At 41.2% G+C, this 24,806-nt stretch overlaps 1 protein-coding gene across 4 annotated transcripts in view; it reads left to right on the plus strand.

Annotated features, from left to right (window-relative positions):
- Window positions 1-24,806, plus strand: part of TEAD1 (TEA domain transcription factor 1) — a 100,939-nt gene that overhangs the window by 33,600 nt on the left and 42,533 nt on the right. For 3 of the 4 annotated variants that reach the window (XM_086471938.1, XM_086471939.1, XM_086471937.1), the window contains exon 2: window positions 24,653-24,717. In XM_086471938.1, coding sequence (XP_086328064.1) covers window positions 24,653-24,717 — 65 coding nt within the window. Of the gene's footprint in view, window positions 1-24,651; window positions 24,718-24,806 lie in introns of those variants that run through there. The other variant, XM_086471940.1, reaches the window with a different exon arrangement.

A 24,806-nucleotide genomic window follows, 5' to 3' on the forward strand; every position in this document is an offset into this window, starting at 1 on the left:
AGCAAGGAGGTAAGGAAAGGAACAACACAGGGTTACTTTTTTGTATGCAAATGGTCACTAAGTCCTTTCAATTCAGTGAACTTCAACCAATGTGAAATCAGATGCAACATGTAAATATTTCCTCCTGTGATGTGATCCTCATACCCTGCCTTTATTCTAGAAAGAATTTGTGTGAATTTAATCATGTGCAAGAATTTGACTGAATTGAGTCATGGCATGGCTGGCGACTTCAGAAGTCACTCATTTGTGGGGCAGGGACAACTGAGACCCTGAGGTGAAATCCTATCTTGAAGTCCATGGGGATGCCAGATACTGCTTCTTGTTGATTTTGTCGGAAAGCAGAGGGCATGATGTTCGTGGGATCACTAGTTTGTTATCATCTTTCTTATTTGCTCAATTTTTCTAGCCAAGGCCTAGAAATTAATTTCTAGCTTGACCAAAATTATAGCTCCTGTTTACCTGGTAGAAAACTGCTGGTTCCTCCCTAACTTGCATTCATGGGGATTGTAAGTTATGTGTCTAAAATCCGTGGAATTTGAGAAATACTTTAGAGACGATTCTTCTCAGACAGACCCCACTTTTACATCAGTTTGACTTTGTTGCTCTGTTTGGTGAAATTACTCCATATTTAAACCAGAAGAACTGATATGAGAAGCTCAATGACTGTGTGGAAACTTGCTTAGAATTATTTTTCTGCTGTATGTTTTTTCCCAGATTTTCAAAATTTTCAGTATATTTTTTCATACAGAAAATAAGTATAGATTCTAAATGTTTTTCATGTAATTATTTCTGAAGAAAAAAATAACATTTCAAAGTTATGATGAGCCTTGTGTTTTTAGACTTATTTAATATCCCGCTTTATATAGCTCGTTCTTCATTAATAGGAATGTTATGTTTGAGATCCAAGAGCGGTGCTTGAGTTCGGAGTTTGCAGAATGGGCTCTGACATAAAATTTCTCCCTTTCAGCATTAGTGGAATTGATTTATGCCTTTGCTTAGCAGAAAGATTACCACATGAATACAAAGACAGCATGTTTCTTGCGCTGCTTGAAATGCATCTCATGACATTTTGCTTTTAAGCATATGGTTCAGAAGAATTGAAATGGTAGAGTCCTTACATCTGCCACCTTGGGCTGGGTAGAGCAGAGGTGTTCTTAAGTTTCTGTGGCAGACGATCCTCCCCTTGCACTGCTGGGAACTTTCATATAGATCCAGTGTCAGAGTTTCCCTCCAGCCTGGTGCATTTTACTAGGTCAGAACTAGAAAATCTGTGAAATAAATCATGCTGTAAAAGAAATCAAATGGAGGTACTGAGTGGTACATCAGTTTCAGTCTGAAAAAATTGACTTTGGTTTCTGTCCAACTGTGGAAACCCCAACTCGAAGGTTGTTACAGAAGAAGTTAAAGCATATAATTTCTAGATGGAACAAAAATGCCACTTTGTGAACATGAAAATCTGTTGTTGCGCGCAGGGGGAGGAGACATTCTGGCAGGTGTGTGAGCTGGTGGCGGAGGATGGACCAGCCCTGCTTCTATACTGCCTCAGTAACTCCATAGATGCTAGAGGAAAATGTTAACAATAGCTGAACTTAAAGCTGGTTTGCTATTCTGCTGCCAATATATCCTACTGTTGGACACACAAGACTGAAATTATGCATTCTTGATCCCGTGGCGTCTGGCTGGAACAATTGCAGTGCTTGTTCTGTGATCAGCGTGTTGTTAGACAGCAGAGTCTTTTAATGCAGTCAGCTGAGCTGTATGTCCGTGCTGTTCTTTATGCACTTCATTTTATAGCTGCGCATACAGAGGACGATTGAATCAATTAGCTCCTTGTCTTGCGAACAGGGCACAACTTTCCAGAAAAGCTGCAAGGGTGTGTCTGAGAGTGAAACAAGCTGGAGATTTCTCTTGGGCAGTGCGTGGGCTGGTTTCAAGTTACTCCGTATTTTATTGTCTCCTATTTGCTGAACCTTGGTTTCAAATGGTTGCGTTGTTCACTGTGCTTCTTAAAGGTGTAGGTTCTTCGAGCTCTCCCAGCGCAACACAAGGAAGTACATGTACGCTGTATCCTCCATAAAGCCAGCTAATGATTTTCACCTGAGGGTATGTACAGGGAGCCAAAAACATTGTTGCTGATACACAGTGCATAGATAGAGGGGTTAGGCAAGAAAAAAACCTATTGGCTGCGTATCTTGGATTAAAGGGCTTATCTTCCCTGCATTATTCTTCAAATAATAGCTATATCATTACTATAATGAGTTCTTTCTCATATTTTTTTGTAATTAATAGGGGCCAATTTAGTAGGAAGTACTGCGATGGTTTGCATTCCTGTAGTTTTATCAGTTGTCTTACACCGTTAGCATGGCTGTGTGCTTTGGACCCGATGCTCTGTTGTGTGAAGTGCCCCCCATATTTGTGTTAAATGTACCTCAAGAAAAAGGTCTTCTTGACAAACGTATTGTGCAAATCAGACAAAGCTGCAGTGAGTTAGACATTGGTAATAGATTATCTGGGCCAGCCCTGAAACAGGGAAATCTGCTTTGATGATTTTTTTAAATTTCATTTGGCTCAGTCCCGTTGTTTTCCTGGGAAAAGGCTGAGGAAGAAGAAATCTCTCCTACTTCATCTGCTGCATCTAATGTAAAGCTTTAAAAGGGTTTGCAGTTTCTTAAAGTTCAAGTGCTCTTTATTATTTTGGTCTGTATCAGTGAAGGCTGCAACTATTATTTAAAAACAGCAGCTAGAGAGGTGTTGCTAATAACTTTCTGTAGCAGTGAATTCACAGGTTGACCTTATGCTGAGCAAGAGATCATTTCCCTGCTCTGGTGCTGAGAGTGCTGTGAGATCCTTTGGATGAAGGGCACTCCAGTCAGATGAACCATTTTTCCAATGTTGTAATTATTGTTATCATCACGATTAAAGAACAGACAACAAAGAACATTAAAACCAAAATATTTCTATCCCTGGCAATTGTGAAAGAGGAGCTTCACGTACCTTTTCACTTGACTGTACCTATGAGTTGATGTCCAGACACTGAAGACAATACAAAGAATTCCTATACCAAACATATAGAGAAATGTATTCATGTTTGAAGCATAGGTGCTTTCTTTAGGCATATGTGTTCAAAACTGTGTTTTGTTGTGTTACCTCTTTTTAATTAACCATCAGGGTATTCTTTTTATTTTCCTAATGAAAATTACTTCAGTTTTATATAAGGAAAAATGGTTCATGTTTTTGATTTGATTGAAATAATGGGCTTAAAGAATTGGCTGTGCATCATGGAAATAGCTTTCCCTGTCATCACCTGTTTTTTCCCAGGTACAATAATGTTACTTGCCAGTTTTCTCCTTCCAGATCCCAGAGATTTGACTGTGCCCTGTCTAAGGTGTCATTTTAAGGATATGTTTCCCTAACTCATATTTAAGTGTGTTACTGAAGTCCTGATTGTCAGGGTAGCTGGAGGCTTCTTTTTGTAATACAATAATAAGACTTAAGGGTGCATTTGATACCTAATAACCTTTGATAAAACTAAAGAATATGGTGCCAACGCTTTAGGTCCTTTTATAGGCATCTTTAAATGCAGCAGAAATAAATGAAATCAATTTGTAAGGTCATTTTTTTCTTTCTTGTTTAATTAGTAAAGGATCGCTTAATGATCCTAAGGTTCTTCTGTATGAAACAAGGATAAATGTGAAGTTGTAGCAACGATGTCAAGCTGCATTCCTGGTGAGACTTTCCTAAAGCAATCAAGGTTTCTTCTGCTTCTTGCACTAATCATTAATAACTACACTGTTGTCACAGCTCAAAAACTTTCCTATTGACACTTCAATCATTTTTAAAGATCTTAAATGTTCGGCATGTATTAAAGTAACCTTTTGCACTCTATTAAAATTTAAGAACTGCTAGAGTTTTAGTGAATGCCCAAGCAACTGGATCATGAAAGCATTACCTTGTGCCAAGGGCATGATGCAGAGCACTGATTCCTCTTTAACAAATAACAAGAAGTTTGACTTTTCATTTACACATTCTGCCAATTGCTAACAAGTTTCCATCTTGTTCGAACACTGGATTGATCCTAAGAAATTGAAAATATTGATTTAACCCTCTGTCTGATTTGTGCTGTGGGCACCTGCTAGTACAGTCTTAGCACATTACAATTGCTTGGCCGTAATTCCTCAGGGGACCACTAATAACTACCACATTTGTCTTTTCATCTTCTGAAATTATGCTAGCGGTTGTCCAAGTCAATTGTGATTCATTTGATACTGCTCTCCTTCAAGACATATTGCAACCAAATAGACTTGCTCACCAGTAATATATCTGATGACATAGTTAGTTCTAGTTAATTGACAGAATGATGCAGGCTTTTATGGATGGCATTAATTGGTCCCTGGTGTCCATGCAATAATTGACCAGACAGTGTAGGCTACATTAGCTTCTCATCCAGTCAGAACAGTGGTAAGATGAGGTAAATGTGGTACAAATGATAAAATGGCTATATTTTAAATCAAACATTTATAAACTATAGAAGTGGGAGATTGTGGCATCAAGAGGGTCTGAATAATGGGAATACATAAATGTCCACATTCAAGGGTTGTATTTTCTTTTTTTTTTCCCCACCCAATTAACACATGTGGTAAGTCGCATTTGGATTCCTTAATGGGCTCTATTTGAATCGTGGTTTAATGTGTAAAGCAAAGTAGATGGAAGGGCTGCTCGTGGTGTTTCAGCTTCTGTGTGTTTATATGGTACAATTTTAAGCATGGTGTTAAGCACTAGAAGGAAGTTAAAGGTGGGACAGCCCTTGCATTTACAGTTGGTCCTTATTTTACTTCTCCTTCAAAGAAAAGAAAATGACTTGTGGAAGTATTTTGGCATATTCCTGGTGTATAAGAAATGCAGTCTATGCTTAAATAAAAAGTGTAATTTGTTAGAAAGAGTGAGATAAACAAGAAAAGTGGTGTCAATACAATATTAACTTGCCATAGCTGTTCTTGAAGAGGAATCATCCAGTGATTTATCGCCTCCTACTTTTCTTACTCTCTATTCTGTGTAAGAAAACCAGAAAGATAAGGAAGGAGTGCCTTCTGGGTGTGGCTATTAACCTTTCAGGTTTGGAGGAATGTAACTGAATAGAGTCATAGAATCATAGAATATCTTGAGTTGGAAGAGACCCATGAGGATCATCAAGTCCAACTCTGTGCTTCTCGCAGCACTACCTAAAACTAAACCATATGAGTCAAAGTAAATAACAGTACTGCTAGTGTAGGGTTTTTGAGTTTGGGCTGGTTCAGGAATATTTCTATGCCAGGCCTATCACATGGTTTATGGTGTGCCTATCACCTGGGGCTCTGTTATAGGTGTAGATTTTTAGGTCATACAGGAAGAAAATATTAAATATACATCCACTGGAAAAAAAGAGAATTGGTGGAAGGTTCCTTCTCTGGGTGTATTTTCTAGTGCATTGCCCAATTTAATTTTAATGCCGCATCATGGGACATTCTTTGGATCTTGTTTTAAATCTGGAAGGTATTTTCTTGCTTAATATTTCAAATTTGCTTTGTTAAGATCATCCCTCTGTGTATATTCTCATGTCAGGTCAAAAAAACCCCTTTCTGCTTCTCTTCTGTCTTTATGCAGCTCAGATGTCTTCATTCATGCTGCAGCACTCTTGCCTGTGCCCATGAGGCTGCCCCTGCCCCCCTGTGCTGCTCTTTCCACCTCCATTTATCAGTGGGTATGTCCTGCTGCACACTCCACCCATGAGTGCAATGTAGAGCTGGAACTGGCCCACAAACCTCTCTACATACAATACTCACAGCCCTCTAGATTACAGCCTTCTGAAGCACGCAAGAAGCACTTTTACTGTAATTTGTAGGAAATGAGTATGTCAAGAACAGGTAGGTTGAGCTGCTTTGGGAATAGTCTACCTGTAATACCGAGATTGCTGCATTAATAGAGAATGCCAGCCATCATCAGCTTTGATCACTTTATTCACTTGTTACACCCCTCTTCACTAACCCATCCCTTTTGCTTAAATCTTTCTAAATTGCAAAGTTGTCACAGCAAAGATCATGCATTCCTTCAGCATCTAGCTCTTAGAGGGTACTGCCAAGAACAAACAATAAAAACAGTCGTTGCCCTGCTTTAATTTTTATGAATTGTTGAATGTCCTGAGCTCCCACTGATTTCAGTCTGCTAGTGGGAATTGAGGGCATTCAGAGACTGCTGGGAGACTCGGCCTTTACACCATGTACATGCTGATTGCAGTGTCTCCACTTTGTTGTAACTTCTTCACAAATCAATCTTTCCAATCTACTAGTAATTTACTGCTCTCTCAGATGCCTTCAGCATGCTGGTATTTTGGGGGGGACTGAAACCTGCTTTTGTGTTGCAGGTTGAGTGGGTTGATAAAGGAAAAATGGGAAAATCTTGATCAAAAAAAGTCTTCTGGAAAAGTGTCCATTTCTTGTGAAATGGGTCCTTTTCTCTCTTCTTACAGACTGAACTATGTTCAGATGAGACTGTTCGTAGATGAAGTGGCATAGTCTCTTTGTTCCTGAAAAAAGTGTTGGGTGCTTATACTTGGGGCCTGTTCCTACATGGCTCAGTAGGTATTTCTGCCTTGTTGGGTGTAAGCATATACCATCCTTTGGTTTAGTGTAATCTTCTTGGGAATACAAGAGGCATTATATTTCCGTGAGTCACTTTAAGATTATGAACCTTCAAAATACTGATTTTGTGCATAGGGATGTTATTTCTGGATAAAGAACCCTGCCCACTGGTTAGGTCAAATTTAATGTAATTTGGTATTGGATGTATTGGATTTTATATTGTGGAAAGTAATGCTGAACTTTCAGGCCAGTGATTTCTACTGAGCCCAGTATTGAATGCTAGATGGTTTTACTTCCCACATTGCAGGAAAAAAAGATGACATTTATATGAAAGAAACAGGGGTTTTTAAAGTGTTTTTTGTTTTATGACAGCACTTAAAAAACCCCTGTGTTTAAAATCAAGCTCTTCGTTATATACACACCTTAAGATGCCACTGACAACAACTTCAGTAAAATCTTTCAAATTCCAAGGAACATGATTGACCTTAAGACGTCTTAAGCACAAGGATTGTTTGCCTAATTTATGTAATATGCACTGGGTTTAAGCTCTCAAATTAGAATAAATTGTAATAGTTAATATAACTTAGTGCAATTTACTCATTCCTAAAGCCAGATAAATATTTATTTAGCATTATAAGGTCAACGGTTTTACTATCTTAATCTCTTCACCCATAAACATTTCGGCATTGTAAAAAATTAATTTCTACTTAATCCTATATTATTTTAAACCCATGTTTAGTAAGATGTATGTTTTGAGTATATGAACCATCAGCTATATAAAAGACCAGATGTAGGAACTGGGGTTGAATTTGTTATTTTGGTCCACTAATGTCTCCAGCATAAAGAGCTTTATCCCAGGTTTCTGTTCTCTGTTCAAGCACAGCCATGAAACTACAAGTTTAGAAGAGGAAATATTTTTGAAGACGAAAACTTCTTGATCCCCTTTGGTCTCTGTTGTTTTCTTCTGATCTTTGCTGCTTACTACAAAGATAGAGGATCTGGATGGCTGAGATGAATTTTCTTCACCCACAGTTTGCAATCATGTTCAAATATCATAAGCAGCTGAGCTTTAAATTCAAATTTGAATACAACGGTAAAATAGGACTCTCTTTCTTGAACTTTTCTTTTGTCCACAGCTCCAAAGCAGTCCACAAATGTCTGCCTGTCAATTCTCCCAGTCACTTCTGCTCAATGTTAACCGCACTGGAGACTTCATGATCATTAGGAAATGTTCTTCAAAGCTCCTTGAAAACAGGAAAGTGGGTAGGTGGAAGAGAGACTCTATGAGTATCTTGCTGGGGAATGGCTGTGTGTAGCTCACAGGAGGCAAGGCACCAGGATCCATGCAAAAGCTCATTGTCAGGACCCAGAGCCATAGGAAACCAAACCTCCTTTGTTCTGCTGCTTGCAGAAGTACTTGTTCAAACCTATTGTGGGCAACAACACAAGGACAACTCTTAATTTAAGAGATAAAGCTGGCAGGATGGACTACGGCAGAGGATAACTGTCGGCAGCTCTTCAGCAAAGGCAGAGACTAAGAAAAGGCATTTTCAAGTGAGAGACCTTGATCCTGCCACAGTGTGGTCCCGTGCGTCCTCTGCACAGCACGTGTACATACACCGCCAAGTGCCTGCCTGGTAGACGTAGATGAGTCCAACTGCATTCTCTCTCGTGCAGGTACTTGGATATTTACACCTCTCTCTTCATAGGCAGGCAGGAGCCTTTGGGGGTCTTGCTTAGGCAGATATAGAAAGAAGGCAGGCTGAGATCTGATTTCTGTGGAGATTCACTTTCTCAGATGCATAAGTCAAAGTATTTCCAGTGCTCAGAAAATCAGCAAATAATTCAGACATAAAAGTTTGTGAACTAATTTTTAGAGCTGCTGAGCCTGTTTAGCTCATACTCACCCTTGAAAGACCTTATGCACATAGAAATACCTGCCTTCTTCAGGTTATTTTTAATCTGAGGAATAAAAAAGAGCCCTTCGTCCAGGTAAGAATGGGAAAAGGTACATACAAAAGCCTGTAATGGCAGACGTTACAACAGAAAATAAATACTTGGATGGAGAGATCCGAGTTACCGAATTTTTAAAACTTTTATAAATTTGCTTACAATTTAATTGAAGTCTTTAATTAATCTAGTGGAAATTAAAAGATGAAGGAGAAGCCAGAAGGATCATTTTAAAAGCTCTGTAATGACACTTCTGTTTTCAATGTATTAATTTGGGTTTTTAACAAGACTGGAGTATCAAGCACTGACAGGTGTGGTAGGCACTCTAGGTGAGTTTCTTTAGCTAGAAGTGAGTGCTGTGAACACTCAGGCAGTTCAGCTTCAATCATGATACTGCAGCAAGGTAATGATTTGCCCTATATAGGTTTGAAAAGGGTTTTGTCCATATTGACTTGTCTTAAGTTTATGGAAATAATTGCTTTGGCTGTTTTCTGTTTCATCAAATGTGCATACTCTGCACTTGTGTCTTTAGTTATTTGGAGTAGTTGCTGTAGCAGAGATTCAGTTCTTCTCTTCTGAAGTATTGATGTGAAGCATGAGAGTTTCTGAGGGACCATTTTTGTTACTCAGATCTCTGTTTCTTTCAGAAAATGCTGTAGCGTACCTGCAAGCCAAGTGGCTGATGTGATTAAGAAAACATAGTTTCAGGGATTTGCTTCAGTGTTTCTAAGAGTGGCCTTTTGATATCTGAGGCTTATGTTGTATATACTCTCTTTGGGAGGACCATAAGAAAGATTTGAAGACATGGAAACTGTTTCTTGAGATAATGGACAAAAGTTTATGTGGTAAAACTGGCATACAATCATTTCAGTTGGCATTGGCAAGGTGCTTTCCTCAGCCTTCATTCTGCTAAGAGTACCTCAGAAACGGGTGCCACTTTGTGCCCATGGCCCTGTAGAAGTAGGGAGTTCTCCAGCTGGAGTGAGGGATGCCAGCATGTCCCTGTTTCCTTAATAGACTTTCTGTTTCATTCTGGGTTTTCAGCAAAACTGTTTTTCTTGCTCCCATTCATGATCTTGTTGCTGATGTGCTTCCAGATGTGAGACAGAAGGGACAGCTTTGCCTTGGACTCTCCCATTTAGTTTTCATCTTCAGTAAAAGACTCAAGTTAACATCATTTAACAAAACACCTTTGAGACTGTGGCTTTCACTTTAAATAAAAAATGAATGGCAACTATACGGCATCAGCCTTCTGACGGGTCCGTCTCTATCTTCTTTTCAGCACCACTGTGCTGGACCTTTGCATAAATTCTGTGTTTCCCTTTTGTAGAATAAATCCAGTTGGGAACAAAAGCTCACTCATAAGATTTTCTAGCTTCAATTTTGCTACCATTCTCCTAGTAAGAGTTGGAAAGGTAATCAATTGCAAGGCATTCTTTTACACCCATTCCCACTTTAAAGCCTCATGCCTGAGTGCTCAGCAATCCCAGACAGCCATATGAGAGATCATTCTGCTTCAGGCTTGCAGAGGCTGTCCTGGAGGTGGTCTTTGCCTTTGAATATCCTTTTGACATGGCGTTGCCATCTGTGCGAACACACTGCTAGACGTGAGGGTGGTCTCCTGCACAGGAAGCTGTCCCTACTGCTCACTGGTGTCCATACAGCGGGACAGGTCCCTCAGCTGTCTGCTGTTGCGGCAAGTTGTATTTACAGGTGCAGCAGAATCTTGAACATGTTTTTCCTTTTATCTTCTGTATTCCTTTTAAACCTCTGTTTTCACATCCATAGCTGTTCTGAGAAACGTCACGGCAGCAATTCTTCCACTCCTTTGACCAACTTTCTATAAGTGAAATGTTATTGTTTGGCAGAGCCAGGTTTTCTCACTGACAGGGTGCAGCGTGCAGAAGGGATGCAGCCCAAGGCATTACTGTTGACATCAATATGATCAGTATTAGGCCCCTGGGGAGTACGGCAGTACAGTCTCCCATCTGGCTTAAAAAGAAAGGAAAAGAAAAGAAAGAACCCAAATCTCTTAACTCCAGGCAAGGGGGCCACACATGTTTTAATGACAGATATTTTTTTAAAGCTTGTTTGCGTTTGGGTGATAATGTACTTTAGTATAGTAGGGGAAATGAGAAACTTCACACATGGCATCTGGAAATCCTTGTGGCTCACTACCCTCCTTGACAGCAATAATGTGGCTATAAATTTCCCTCAGCAGAAAACATATAACTGCATCAGCCATACCAGAAACAACCTTTCATTTTCTTTTAAATTAATGTGTTGTTTTAAATCTCAGCTTTTTAATAGATTCATATAAACAGTTATGAGCCTCTGAGGTAAGTAAGTATGGTTTACTTCTTGTTCTTATGACATAGAATCATTTAGGTTGGAAAAGGTCCTTAAGACCATTGAGTCCAGCCATTAACCTAACACTACTAAGACCACCAGTCCTTATGGAAAATCAGCCTATGGCTCAATTTAGTGTCTGGAGGGGTGAGTACTGATACGTTCATATGCATCTCACAAAAGATGAAAGGGATGTCACTCTTGAAAGCACTCTTGATACGTCTCTGCAGCACTAATTTAATCTCTTTGTGCATGTTATAGCTATGCCTGACGTCAGGTGGAATTTCTTTGTCTGACCCAATGACCATTTCTTTATGTCTTTTAATAGCAGAAACCTTGTGTGGGCTAGGATGTCGATATTGGTGCGATTGCCAGGTTCAGCAAGGATTTGCCAGTTGACTCAGTGAAAATGCCTTCATGACAAATACATACACTATAAAAAGATCAAAATACAGTAGAGTACTTGGAGATTTGTAAAACTAAGAAATTTGGTGCCAGGTGGACTTGGCAGAATTTTAGGTGCAGTGTAGTACTCTGAACGCTGCCTGTGTTTTAGCAAAGCATTGGGTGACTATTTCTGTGCTTGCATGGGCAGAAACATGTATTGTATTAGGAAGGGGGATGCTGATTGCGTTGCCACTGATCTGAAATACCCTTTTGCCAAGGGTCTCGTCTGAAATCAGTCCAGTGTCAGAAGGTTGAAACCAACTATCCAGTATTTAACACTTTAAAACCCTTTTTCATTTGTTGGTCTCAGCTGCACACCAGTGAAGCTCAGGACCACTTCCTCACTCGAACCTGCAGTTCTCCCTGTGTCAAGATGCATCCAGCCAGCCACTGGCCAAGTTAGAAGGAAGATGCTGGAGTCTTGTTCAGGGCTTTGCACATTAGGAAGTAGCACCTGCGAAATAACCTTCCTGTGGTCTGTGACAGCCTGTGGGTTCATTAGAGTCGAGTCTGTACGGTATGGTCTGGGCAGAGGGGCAGTGATCTTTAAAGCTGAAGCAATATGGGATGGAGGGTTATCCTGGAAACAACTGCAGAAGGGGAGGGGTTGGTATTACTTGTCCTTACTGTTTAAGGAGAGAGGGGGAGGGAGGAGGAAGGGAGAGGGACGGAGAGAGAGTGAGTGTGGGAGAGCACGAGGGCATGAGCACATTGAAAGAGGGGAGAGAAAAGTGCGTAAAGAGCCATCATTCAAAAGAAAAATAAAATTGTTTTATGTGCTAGAGACTACAGATTATCATATCAGCAGGTTAGACTAAACAGACGATAAAGTCACATGAGCAAACTAAGAGCTTTGTAGGGGTAGAACATTAATAAATGTTGAATGCAGTTCCAGATCTCTGTGTATTTAAACTTCCCTTCTTTGCTGCGTGAGGCTGCCATGCTCACAGCTCTGCCAGCGTACCCATCGTGGGTCTAGTGATGTCAGCTGTGGGGATTGTGCTGGGACATGTCCCCCCTGTCCTTGTCCCAGTGCCATCCCTGGGCCCGCAGCCCCCAGCAAGGCATGTTGGAGCTGAGGACCAAAGTCCTTCTGCTCCTTGTGAAATGTCTGTTGTTGCTGTCAGGACTAGAAGCTGCTGGTGGCTGAGGCTGTTCAGTATGATACCTGTGCTGGCATGGATGTGAGTAGAGGGGAGGCGCATCGGGTAGAAAGTGGGATTGGTCTTTCACACACCTTTTTCACCAAATTTTTTAGAAAACTAACCTCTATACAGGCAAAAACTGTGAAGAGAGGTTAAGGACTCGACAAGGAAACACAGCAGAGCTGTGGCTGGAAGCCCAGTCTCCTCTCCCAGTCCCACGTCAGCGATACTTAGTCACAAAACAACCTGACTGTAAAGTTTCTCTCCCACTGCATCAGGCCTAAAGAAAGGGGGATTAAGAACTATGCATGAAACTGTGTCTACACTACATGACTCATTTATCCAAAACAAACAAAGGAAAGGTTTCCAAATGTACACTTTTTGGATAAATGTTATGTAAAGTAAAGGCATGAGCTGGGAAGCAAAAGAAAGTAGTGATTTACTATAGAAACAAGTAGGTAGTAAAAAGATTATAAATCACTGTAGTTTTCTTTTGGTTCTCTGGGATGCCCTACCCCTTAAAAATTATTTTTAAAAGAGCCCTCCCATCACCCAAAGCAACCACTTTAAGTAAAATAGTTTATAGCGAAAATTACAAATGCTAGGACTCTCATGCATTTGGCAGATACACAAAGCAAAATTTTCTCCAAGATAATCCTGTGGATTTTGAAAGGCACAAATGAGTGTTTTCAATGATAATGAAAGTAGCAACACAATATTTACACTGCTTGGGACGTACTGTGGACTGCTGGAGTCGCTGAAGGCCGTAGAGCCTGGGGCAGAGGGGCAGAAAGAGTCAGGCAGGCATTTTTCACTCTGATGAATGAGCATCTTATGAGGAACACTTCCAGATGTAAACAAAATACATTATGATGCGGTATTATTTGATTATTCAGCTCTTCATTGCTGTCTCTTGTAGCAGACCTTCCAAATAAGCATTGGTATCTTCCGTTCTTTAACAGCCTGTTGTGTTCTCACACCTGAGTTCAGGATGGCATTAAGGTTTCTTTTTCTCCCCTTGGGCTGGTGTCCTGAGAATTCTTCAGAAGTGCAGGGATATTGTTCTCCTCCACTTTACCTTGAACGTCAGTGACCCAGATGGGATCAGCAGGGAGGCAAGAATGGTCAACTAATATGGACAGGTCTTTCTTTAGGCTAAAAAAAGGGTTAAAGGAGTCCAAATTTTAAGCATATTTTGAGACTAGGTTTGCAAGAAATTACTTACCCTGTAGCTCATGTATGTTATGGGTCTCTCTTGTGGGTTTGTAATTGGAGCAAAATATTTATTGTACTGTAGCTAGAATGACATTGTTAGCTATAAAGTCTCCACAAAATGCTACTTTGTGCTTGTGAAATAACTTGGAAACCAAGGTTAAAGTTGGATGTATCCCAAGCTCTTTCATATGCCGGTCAAATGTTTCTCCACTTGGCCCATCTGCTGTCAGAAGCTGTCATCTAACACGAACTGAGTCCAAATGCGCTGAACATAATGCAAATTTAAATACTTCTTTGCACCTGCTGTGAAAATAAAGCATCTTAACTTCATGGAACACAGACACCAAATAATTCATAAGCTAAATAAACAGTTTTTGCAAAGAGCTGTACGAAATGCCAGTGCAGGGTCTGTGGAGCTGAAAATGAAGGCAGCTCACGGGGTCCTCCCTCACCTGCAGATGAACGCCACCTCCCCAGGAGCCGTGTGGTGGGATCCCATCCCTGGCTGCGGGCTCTGGCAGTGACCTGTTTTAGACAGCCTCTGGATCTGGCCAGAACCCCCATCACTGAGCCAGAGAAGCGAGCTGCTCTCTTAAAATCTCATTATAGTAAATGCTGAGTTGAGAAATCATGTCACAGGTTTTCCCATTTGTAATGTCATCAATGGAAGAAATTTACCTTAATGCCTCAGCTTTGCTTTCTATTAATGCTGCTGTAAGGCATAGGGAAATATATCACCAGTCTGACTGCAGTCTACTGTTAAAACAGGCGAGGGGTTCAAAAACATATTTGGCAGTACGCAGACATGTTTTTTAAAACGTGGAGGATTTTCTGGACGCTGCTTGCTGTCTGCAAATTGGATGTGTGAGTCTTGCAAAGAGGGGGACCTCCGTTACTTTTGCAACTCTTGTTTGACAGACAAATCTTGGTTGTTCTCTGCAGGAGTGAGGGGATATGGGCCATGGATGTTTCTGGAGTTTCTATATCTGTTTGCCTACTTGTGGCACTGACTTGTTCATACAGATTTCTTTCAGAGTTATACTGTATAAAAAATGCAATGCTATTCTGTAAGGTGAGTCTTTCATTGTGTTACTTTGTGCAGCCATTTCTGAGTCTTTTAAGTACCATACTGTGTGCAACATGAATCTAGTCAAAAGAAGCATGCAATATTTCAAGCGTCTGCCTCTTACAGTTCTTCAGTCACAGGCTCATGCTCAGAACCTCAGTGAGACAACAGTACACAATTTAAAGTAATTTTTTAGTCTTTTTGATCATCTCTCTTTGAACTCAGAACACTTTTTTGTGTATATGCAGCTCAGAAACATGTAAGCATGAAGATATACATACAGTTTAAAGCAGTTAGAACATTGTAGCTGTGTAATGTTTTAATATTAAACATGGGAGGAAAAGGATACTTTTGTAGTGATTGTCAAAGCGGATTTCTTAAATAGTAAACGATAGAAAGCAAACCAGCATCCAAAATTTCTCCTCAGCAAATGAGTGTTACTTAAACAATCGTAATTCCTTTTGAAATGAACTTCATTTTGCCTAAGAGAACAAACAGAACTGAAGCCACCTACTGAGAAATTCTATTTTGCTAATTTTTATCTATTCTAATGCAAATAGTGGTTTTAATCCCCTTAACTCATCCATCATGCATGACAGGTCACCCAGCCCATTGTCTGTGTATTTGAAGGATTCCTGTCCAAATCAGACTTTCTGTCAGTAGCATTTAGCAAGAGTCTTTTGCATTCTGAACTGCTCATGTCGCTGAAAAATTGCAACTACCTTGGAAAACAACACAGCAATTACATATGCATGTGGAAGTCACATGGGGTCTTCGCAGATAGGTTACTAAGAGTTCCTATCATAGCAGGGGAAAAAACCCAGAATGTCAGGTTAAGGACATCTAGGTTTTTGTATAATCTGCTAAACATCTGTAGCTGATCCAGAGAGATGACAAAGGTCAAGTTTGGGGACTTTTTTTTTTTCCTAGGGGCATTTCTTTGGATATTCTGAAGCCTAAAAATTGCTGTTTTGTTTCAAAATGCTTTTTTGGTTGCAGTAAAATACCACTTAAAGTAAGGAGAAAATAATATAATTACAAGGGAGCAAAAAATTTCCATGTATTTTTGTAACATTTAAATTTTAATTAAATGAGGCTTAGAGTAAATTGTAAAACCTTCTTTTGTTGAGACAACTGACACTGACAAAATATTAATTAATGAATATTCAGAGAGATCTCTGGATCACTCCTCTCTCTTTGAAATCTATTCTGTCTGTGTTTTTAAAAACTCAGAAGAAGAAAATTAATAAACATTGCTTATGTGGAATATTTCCCAGTATGAAGACCTGCCAAACAGAATGTAATGCATTGCATTAGTGTCAATGAAGACTTTTGAACCAGATGTGTCTATGGGTCTTTTTCATTGTTTTCTTTAAAACTGAAGCTGGGATAAAAATCAAAATGAGGAGAATATCTTTCCATGCTACTATTAGGTCATTTCCCTTTTGCTGTATAAATTAAATTGTGGTATTGCTTCAATCTGGGATCATTTTATTGTTGGTGTTCTTAATACAATACACAAAAAGTTCTTTTATTTGGAAGTATCATTATGATATAACTTCAGTGAGTCATTGTAATTGTTCACTCATTAGCATCCAAAGGGATTGTTTCGGTTATTTTGTTTCTTGGATCTTTTCTTTTCCCTGTCCTCTTGGGCAACCCAGTTACAGTACACTTTGCAAGCAGTTAATTTGTGTATAATAATACTTAAGTGGCTTATTGTAATCTTGCGTATGTGTGTCTGCATACACACACACCACTCGGGCAACCCTAATAACCCATTTTAGGAACCCTCCGCTCTTTGTCTTCTCCTGGTCCTGTCCTGGGATTGCCACATTTGTGCGTGGTCACTGCCTAAATTCGGAGCCTTGGCTCTCAAAGGACTCGGTGCAGAGTTAAGCAACAAACTCTAGCAGGTCTGACACTCGGTTATTTTTTTTGCCCCCACCCCATTCCCTGGGGGACTGTGGGGACCTGCCTGCGTCCTTGGCTGCGGGTGAGCTGGGTGGCCCTGGCCCTCCGACAAGTGCCCATGCAGAGAGATGGAAATCCTGTGCTTGATGCAGGTTTGAGGCTGATTATTTTCACTACAAAGCAAGTGAAAAGCAGCTCCCACTCTCTTCCACAGGGATGCAGGAGCTGTCTTCTGCCTTATGTTCACACTATTAAAGGCTGCCTAACCTGAGTGGTCCCATAGGTTTGCAGATTTGGGCTAGGGAGTAGTAAATTCTCTAGATAGGGTCTCCCCTCTTGACTTTAACACATTACATATACTGCTGCTTAAAGAGGAAAAAAAGACAAAGAGAAGAAAAAAGTGGAGGGAGATCAAGCGAGTGTTTGCATTGGCTCCCTTGGCAATTAAAAATACGTAAGTGAAAGAATTGCCGTGAACTTGCCAAAAGGGCTATAATAAATTGCATCCTGCATAGTTAGTACATAAAGTGTGCTCTATGGTTTTAAATGAAATGACTGTGTTTGTGTTTAGGGTTGTTGGTTGGGTTCTTTTTCAGAATTGTAACAGCTGGAATACAAATAAGGTTACGTTTCTTTAATTGTGGTAAACATATTTTTAAAATTGCTGTTTGATCAACTGTAAATATTACCAGTTCAGAGGTTAAATGCTGTTGTTGAAGTCATTCAGGGAAATCCACCAGAAGTGTAAATATGGCAGAAAAAGCTAAACAATATGGCAAAGGAATATTTGCTGACTTAAGAGCGTAGGATCAACACCAATATTTTTCCAGTGATGCTAAACCTCTTGTAACTGCTAAATTGGATTTGTAGTTGAATGAAGTATCAGCTGCTGTTGGACAAGCCCATAAAGGCCGGACGGCTGGCCTTTTGTAGGCAGGGCTTAAAGGACGATTGATATGTTTTAGCACTTTTGGGATTATTGTGTTTAGGAGGAAGCCATTCTGAATGATAGAGAAAAGGGTGTAAAAAACACAGTCCACAGCTGGTAAGCAGCATGTGTTTGCTATAAGGAGAGGTCATGACTAGTTGATCCTGCTGGTTCTGGCATTGATTGACAGTCAAGAAAACTTGATATTATGAAGCAGACCCTTCTTGTTTTCTCCCCCCTTTTATTTTTTCTTTAAGAAGTGATGCTTCTGTTGTGTAAAGCCATAGTCTTTTCAAAATCTGGAACACTCACTGTTTGCAAGCTAAACATTCAGAGACACAGCTGCAAATTTGGAGTTGTTAAAATATCATCTAGAAATTAGTATTCAACTCATATCTGTGAGAACAGTAAATAGGAGTTAACAGAATTAGCTTTGGTGTTTCTGAGTTTGCCTTTTTCATATCTGTTGGTTTTAACTAAACCCCTCTTTGCCATATAGTAGAAAATTTATGCTAAGTAGTGGAAATTTGAAGTTTGCTGAGCTTGTTAACTGTTATACCTCTGGTATATCTTAAGATTTAGTGAGAAATAATATGTGTAAAATATATTCTACTATCCAAAAAACAGTTTTATCATTTTATTTCTATTAAACACCTGCCCCAGAAAACATGTAGGCTATTTCATCTTATCTCCGTTACCCACTTGGAAACAGTGCTTCTTTTTTTTTGTTGGGTTTTTTTTTTTGGTTGTTGTTTTTTGTTGGGTTTTTTTGTTGTTTTTGTGAGCAGCCATCCGAAAGCTCCCAAATGCACATTTAAATAGTTGGATCTCTGACTCTTTTCAGTGGGGCTGTACCTCTTTCAAAATTTGAGTTTAGCATACCACACAGGAAAGAACACAAGCTTGCCAACTCCCGCTGAGCGTTTTTTCAAGCCTGTGAAAAGAATGAATTATTCAGCAGTAAGCATGCTTACAGCTGGCCATTTGGGAGCTTTGATGTGCGAATCAGGCGGTTGCATGAATGCCCTTATTGTCATGTTATGTGTACACAGTGTGTGAATTATTGAAAATAGTGAGGCCTGAGCCTCATCTGGTAGAGATTACAGTGCAGGCATGCTGGGTGAAGGTCTGTAATTGAAAATCCCCAGATGCTGTTTATTTGGCCTATGTCACGTGGCCTTCTGCAGAAAGCTTGTCTGAACAAAATGCTGCCCGCCTGGGAAGCGCCACCCAGCCCCCTCTGAAGCCCTCGCAAAACCCAGTGTGCGGACAACTTAAACACCTGCCCATAATATTTTTAAAAGCTTAAATTAGATTTGCTTATAACGTTTAAATAGAGGATGCCTTACTTAGGGGTTTAAACTGCTTAGCCAGTTGTTGACTTGCAGAGCTCTTTTATCTACAAGAGGCTTTTTGTTAGCCAATTTAGCTTTAAAACATCTTCAGAAAGCGGCACCGGCAAATTTTAGGCAAACTTTCCCAAAGCCCGATATTCCGCTGTCAAAATGAGCAGAAGGCTGAGCGCTGTGGTGGAGCAGCTCTTCCTCCGTAGGCTGCAAGCCCGGCTGCCCAAGGGCCACCTTCTGATTGAGGAAAGCGTTGAAACCAGCCTGTCCCTGCTGACGATGTCCATGCACGGACTCCCGCGACGTTGGCTGGGATCTGGATCCAGCCCATTCTCAGCAGTGAGACCAAGGGCTCGGTGTGGCTCACAGGGGCTGTCCCAGGAGAGTGCTTGTCTGAGGTCCAGTGAGCTCATCAGCAGGGTCCTCATCAAACAAAATTCCTGCTAGCTTTCCAAATTTGGCCCCTGGGCACATGTGCAGCACTTTGTGATCGCCAGGCCATTGTAGCAGCTTCAACAGAGGTGACCAGAAATGGATTTTACCAAAACCAGCTGAAAAGCTTTGCCATGGTGAAAATATGGCCGTGAGCATGACTTGGGAGATTAAATGTTTCTTCAGGTCTGTCCCCAGACTTTGCACTCAGGGTGTGAAATCCCTGGTTTGAGCCACAGTCACATAGAATTTGGAGAAATTCATAGTATGCCATTATCTGAAAAGAATAGACTTTTCTACTTGGTCATTATTTGAGTTACTTTGCTGAGTATGAAAACTTTTTAAAATTAGCTGTTCATTTTCAAATTGCTAACCAGCTTGATTTCCCACACTTGCCTATTTTTATCACATTTGGATAGTGCCTATTACTGGGAGGTAGGAGGGCGGTGGTTTAATTCGTGTCATTAATGTTCTAAATAAAGACGCACGCCCACCACGCGGCTGGCAGCTCCGCAGGGACATGATGCACCGGCTCGCTGCCCTGCTGCCAATGGGGACTGGGTTTGAGCAGCAATGCTTGTGACAGGGACCCAGGGAAAGAGATCTGGTGTGGCTAGGGGCACGTCCACAGCTCGCGCAGGTCCTGGTAGAGCTGCCTGTGGTGGCCTGGTAACTCCTTTGCAGAGGTGGTGGTGCTGGTTTTGGCCCATGAAGAGGTTGCCAGTTATGCCCTCCTCAGACAGGGTGTGATTTTTCACCTTTGGGGGCCATTCTCATGCTGGGCAAATGGGGCCAAACCAACCTGCAGCACCAAGAGTAGCACCCACGGGCCTCGTGGGGACCTTTGTGGGGGCTGATGCTTGGCTGCTTTAGGCTGGTTTTGGAAATAACGTTAGTGGAGGAGGCTTTCCTGCACAAGGGTCCTCTGTTAGAGCAACAACTGCCTCCCCTGGGGAGAGGTGGGTGGGAACCTCCCCACTTTGCAGCTGTTTCTAGTTATTTTGAACAAGAAGAGCAGAAATGTCAGTCCTTCATGCTGCCTGTGAGGTGTCTGGGATTGCCGCAGACTCCCTTGTTTAGGGTAATGCTCCTCAGGGATGGGGCAGTAGTTTGAGAAGGCAGAGGGAGCCTGTGTCCCGCTGGTTGGCAGGAGCAGGGCTGCCCTCAGGGGCATGGCCATTCCCCCAGGGGGGCCACAGTGAGGCTTTGGCACCCTGTGAAGCCTCACAGGTTTTCTAGCATCTGCACTGTTTGTAGCTGAAGCCTCTTTTTACTTTCTGCTGCGATTAGAAGAAAGATGTTCTGTTGTATAAAATGCCTCTTCCTCAGCATCGGTCCAGAGAGAATTATAGTTTGCAATTGCACTGACAGTACAGAAGGGCACGACAGATAAGGCCTGAATTTAAAAGGCAAAGAAAACCCCACAAGAAGCAGCCTATATAAAATATTTGTTGTGGTCCTCTCCCGATCTTTTCAAGATCCTTGGAAAAGATTCCTGTGCTGTGAAGACTGGGCACCTCCCCACGCTTCTGTTTGATACCTGAACCAAAACATTCAAAGTAGGAGACTGTCATAGCAGATGACAAGAAGAAGGAGCTGAACATTTACAGTTCATAAACCTGACCTCTTCTCTTCTGCCAGGCAATTTCCCAGATATATTTGACAAGGAGAGAGAGGGAGGGCGTGTGTGGAAAGTATTTCCACAGCTGAGCTCTTCTCAGAGAAAAACAGATCTATTTATTAATGGTCAATTAAAGAAGTTCCTTGAGCCTCCTTTTGTTTCAGACTCCTCTCGTTCCCAAGAGCAGGAAAGGGTGGTTTTAGGATTATTAAGCCTTCCTTTCTTTAAAATCCTCTATAGGCCTTAGTTGATCAGGAGATAAGATCTTTTCTGTTAGTATCTATCAGAGTTGGTAAAGAAGAGCACCAGTGTTCGGTAGATAACGCAAAGGCTGTAAATTTTTAGTTGGGAACGTCTATCTTGTGTATGTCAGGCAGTGCTTATGTTTGTGTTTATGGCTTTTTGGTAGTCCAAAAAAGAAATTATGTCCTTTCAGATCATTGTGGCTGGGCAGAGGGCATTAGTGAGCCTCGTGAGGCTACAGTGTCTCCTGCTCTGGCTGAACCTGATGCATGTTTCTTTGCTGTGTTGAAAACATGGCTCTATGGAAAACAGAAGGCTGTTGCCTCAGCCACTTTGCATAGTTCCTTGTAGAGTTCCTCTCCCTGTAAGTTAAGTCAAATTATGCCACCCTGTTGACTCTTCTTGAGCTAGGCTTCCACTAGACTTCCCCTTAAGGGGAAGTGATCACTTTGCAAAATCACTATCTTGTTAGTCATACCCTTGCTGGGCTAGATAGCGGTTAGAGAAACCCTTCCTTGTTTCAATCCAAAGCTCTTCATGGATGGACTGGGGCTCAACTGGAGACAGCACTTGGCTGGTATTTTGAATAATACAGCCTAGATTTTTAGTGCTTGTTTTTTACCAAGCTGCTTTTCCTGTCAAGTGGCTGCCTGGGAATCTGAGCTTTCCTTTAAAAATAGTTTTTTAGCTGTCTCAACTGGGAAGAAAATGTGAAATCATGAGGTTTAACTCTTCCTTCCTCAGCTATGGCTGAGGGCTGCATAGAACTGCCCCTGAGCATGGGGTGGCTGGAGTGACCTGTGCTGTGACCATGTATCTGAAGCACCTTCAGTACAGATGGAGGGACAAGAGATGGCAACACATCCTTTACATCACCTTATAGAGGCATTGACCTTGCAGACTCACCAGCTGCTGTTAAGGACAACCTGCCAACACTTTTGCATTAAAAAACTATCTGGGTGCTTAATGTATGCACATACTTAAAGATATGCAAAGAAGGCACTTTCTGGAGGGAGGGCATTCCCCAATTAAATCAAAATGTGCATTTAGAAATATGAAAATGTTCATACCACCTATCATACTGGTGATTGTAGGAATATGGTGATCTCTGAATCTCACCAGATTGCAGGCTACCACCCCTTTGGGCTCTCCATGAAATTCATCTTCCTGTTTTTCTTTTAATTTTTGTGAACCAATTTACTATCTGCTAGCCTAGTATTCATTAAAGGGACACTGCAAAGGCATAAAAAGAACCAAACAGGAAGGTTTTGTAAAATGCTTGTCTAAAGCACGTTTAGTATGATGTGCTGTCATTGTATATATTTTCCTCTCCCTTCTCGTTGCTGTGGCCTCAGGCTCTCGACCTCTCTGCCAGTTCCTTTTCCCAAACTGTATTTTTCTACTGTAGAACTTTTCCATCTAATATTAATGAAGAGTAGAGCAGCTCCGTTTCTGTCCAAGCCCAACACCTGCAAGTGAATTTGCAGTCCTGTCCCTGTGAGGTAGCTGCTGTTACAGCATAAGGACATAGGGGGACAGCCACCACTATGAAAGCTAATTCTCCATATTTGAAGTGAACTGTTCGGATTATGAGAAAGAGCACAGGACAGAGAGATACAGAGACTGATCATTCCCTAGTTTCACCCATGAACACAAATGCTCTTGTTCACTGCAAATAGCAAGTACCTTGTGGACACAGCAGGCTGCAGAACTTCTGTCCAGCCAAAAGACAAGGTCCTTGCGTGAAATTAGGTAACTAGCTGCTCCTCTGTTTGCACACGGAAATCCCTCATTTATGTGCAGAAATGTTTCTTGTTTGTGTAACTGTTTGCTCATGCAAAATTTACCTCTTGAAGTTTGTCCTGAAGAGACCTGCTGAAGAGTTACAAACCTCACATCACCATTACAGTGATGAGTTGCAGGAAACCTGGCATACAGTCTAGACCAAAACAAAAAGAAAATCGGAGAAAACACAGCTCTATTCTAAAGCATGTTGATATTTCATATTCTGGTACCGATTTAGCAAACAAACCATGGAAGAGACAGGAACTGTGAGACATTTGATACAAAGGATGTAACAAAAGGTTCAGAGGGGGAGACAGAAGAAAAAAGGAAAATCAAGGTCTAGTTTGACTAATTGTGTTCAATCTTCCAGTCAACAAAATGCCCTTCAGACATAGGCCGGCTACTTCAAAACTTCCCGTCTCTCCTCCACAACATCAAGCTGAAAGACTTTCAGTACCTCGCCGATACAGTAGCTTTCTGCACTCCCCAGCTATTTACTCACTCACTTTAAAATAACTCGGTGGGTGACAATTTATTTTCTTAGGCTCCCTGTTTTCAGCTTGCTGCTAAATCAGTTTTCTCATTTTCTACACACGGGCTGCTTATCCACTGTGCTGAACGCAAATAACTCCGTAACTTAAGACTTGTTGAACAAGTGTTTTTAAGTTATTACTTAACTCCTGGAGAAGTAACATAATACACAGTGAAAATAAACAGGGCAGCATATAAAACTGTGTTATCTTCCATGTCAGCAATATTTAGGAAGAAAATTATTTGGAAAGAAAATGTTGGTTTGTATTAGGTAGCATAATGTGTGACTGAAGAAGAGTCAAATGGCCATTTTAGAAACTTGGAAATACTACACATTTCCAAGAGAAATAGAGTTCTGAATAACAAACCACCGTGTTGATCGTCTCCACTGCAGCAGGAACTTAGGCACCACAGGTGACCACTCTCATGTGCAGGCCAAAGGGTGTGATTGATAACCTGCTGAACTGTGACAGTGATTTCCACCAGTGGAGGAGGCGGAGTACTTGCTGGCAGGAAGGGTAGAATTAAAACTTGGAGAAAAGCTGATGTGAAACCTTAACATGTGAGTGACTGGCACTTTGGCTCAGGTGGCACACGACTCTCAAGAGCAGCTGCTCCTCCCAGCAGGAATCCAGGTGGGCCATGGGGGCAAACACCACCCAGCGCAGTCAGAAGCAAAACCAGAGGAGCCCAGACCTCATGTCAGCCCCTAGCAAGGGGGATTCTCCAGTGAGAGATCATCCTAGGCACCATCGCTGGCCAAGGAGGTGCCTGTCTGCCTGCAAATAGCTGCTGGACTTCACTGGGAAGACCCACTGAACCCTACCGAACCCGTAGCCCTCTGCATAGTTCGTGTGGCACATACAATGTGTTAGGGAGAGGGAAGAGAAATACTGATGAACAATGAGAAATACTGATGAATAAAAACTGCAAAGAAAAAGTGGAGTAGGTGTAAGAAAACATAAGCCTCATATGCATGGAGGTCATATATTTGAATGTGGTATTTTTATGGTCTTTATGGATGTGATGCTGCTTGTCCCTTATCATGAATTTTTCTTTCTTTCAGGTAGGAATGAATTGATAGCCAGATACATCAAACTTAGAACAGGGAAGACACGGACCAGGAAGCAGGTAAAATAACCCAGTGGGGAAGTATGCATGTCAATGAATGACAAAACATGGCATTATTGGCTGCAGTGGCTGTCTGTGCTTCAGCTCTG

Source organism: Leptosomus discolor, chromosome 12 (assembly GCF_034619465.1).
Source record: "Leptosomus discolor isolate bLepDis1 chromosome 12, bLepDis1.hap2, whole genome shotgun sequence".
Lineage (NCBI taxonomy): Eukaryota > Metazoa > Chordata > Aves > Leptosomiformes > Leptosomidae > Leptosomus > Leptosomus discolor.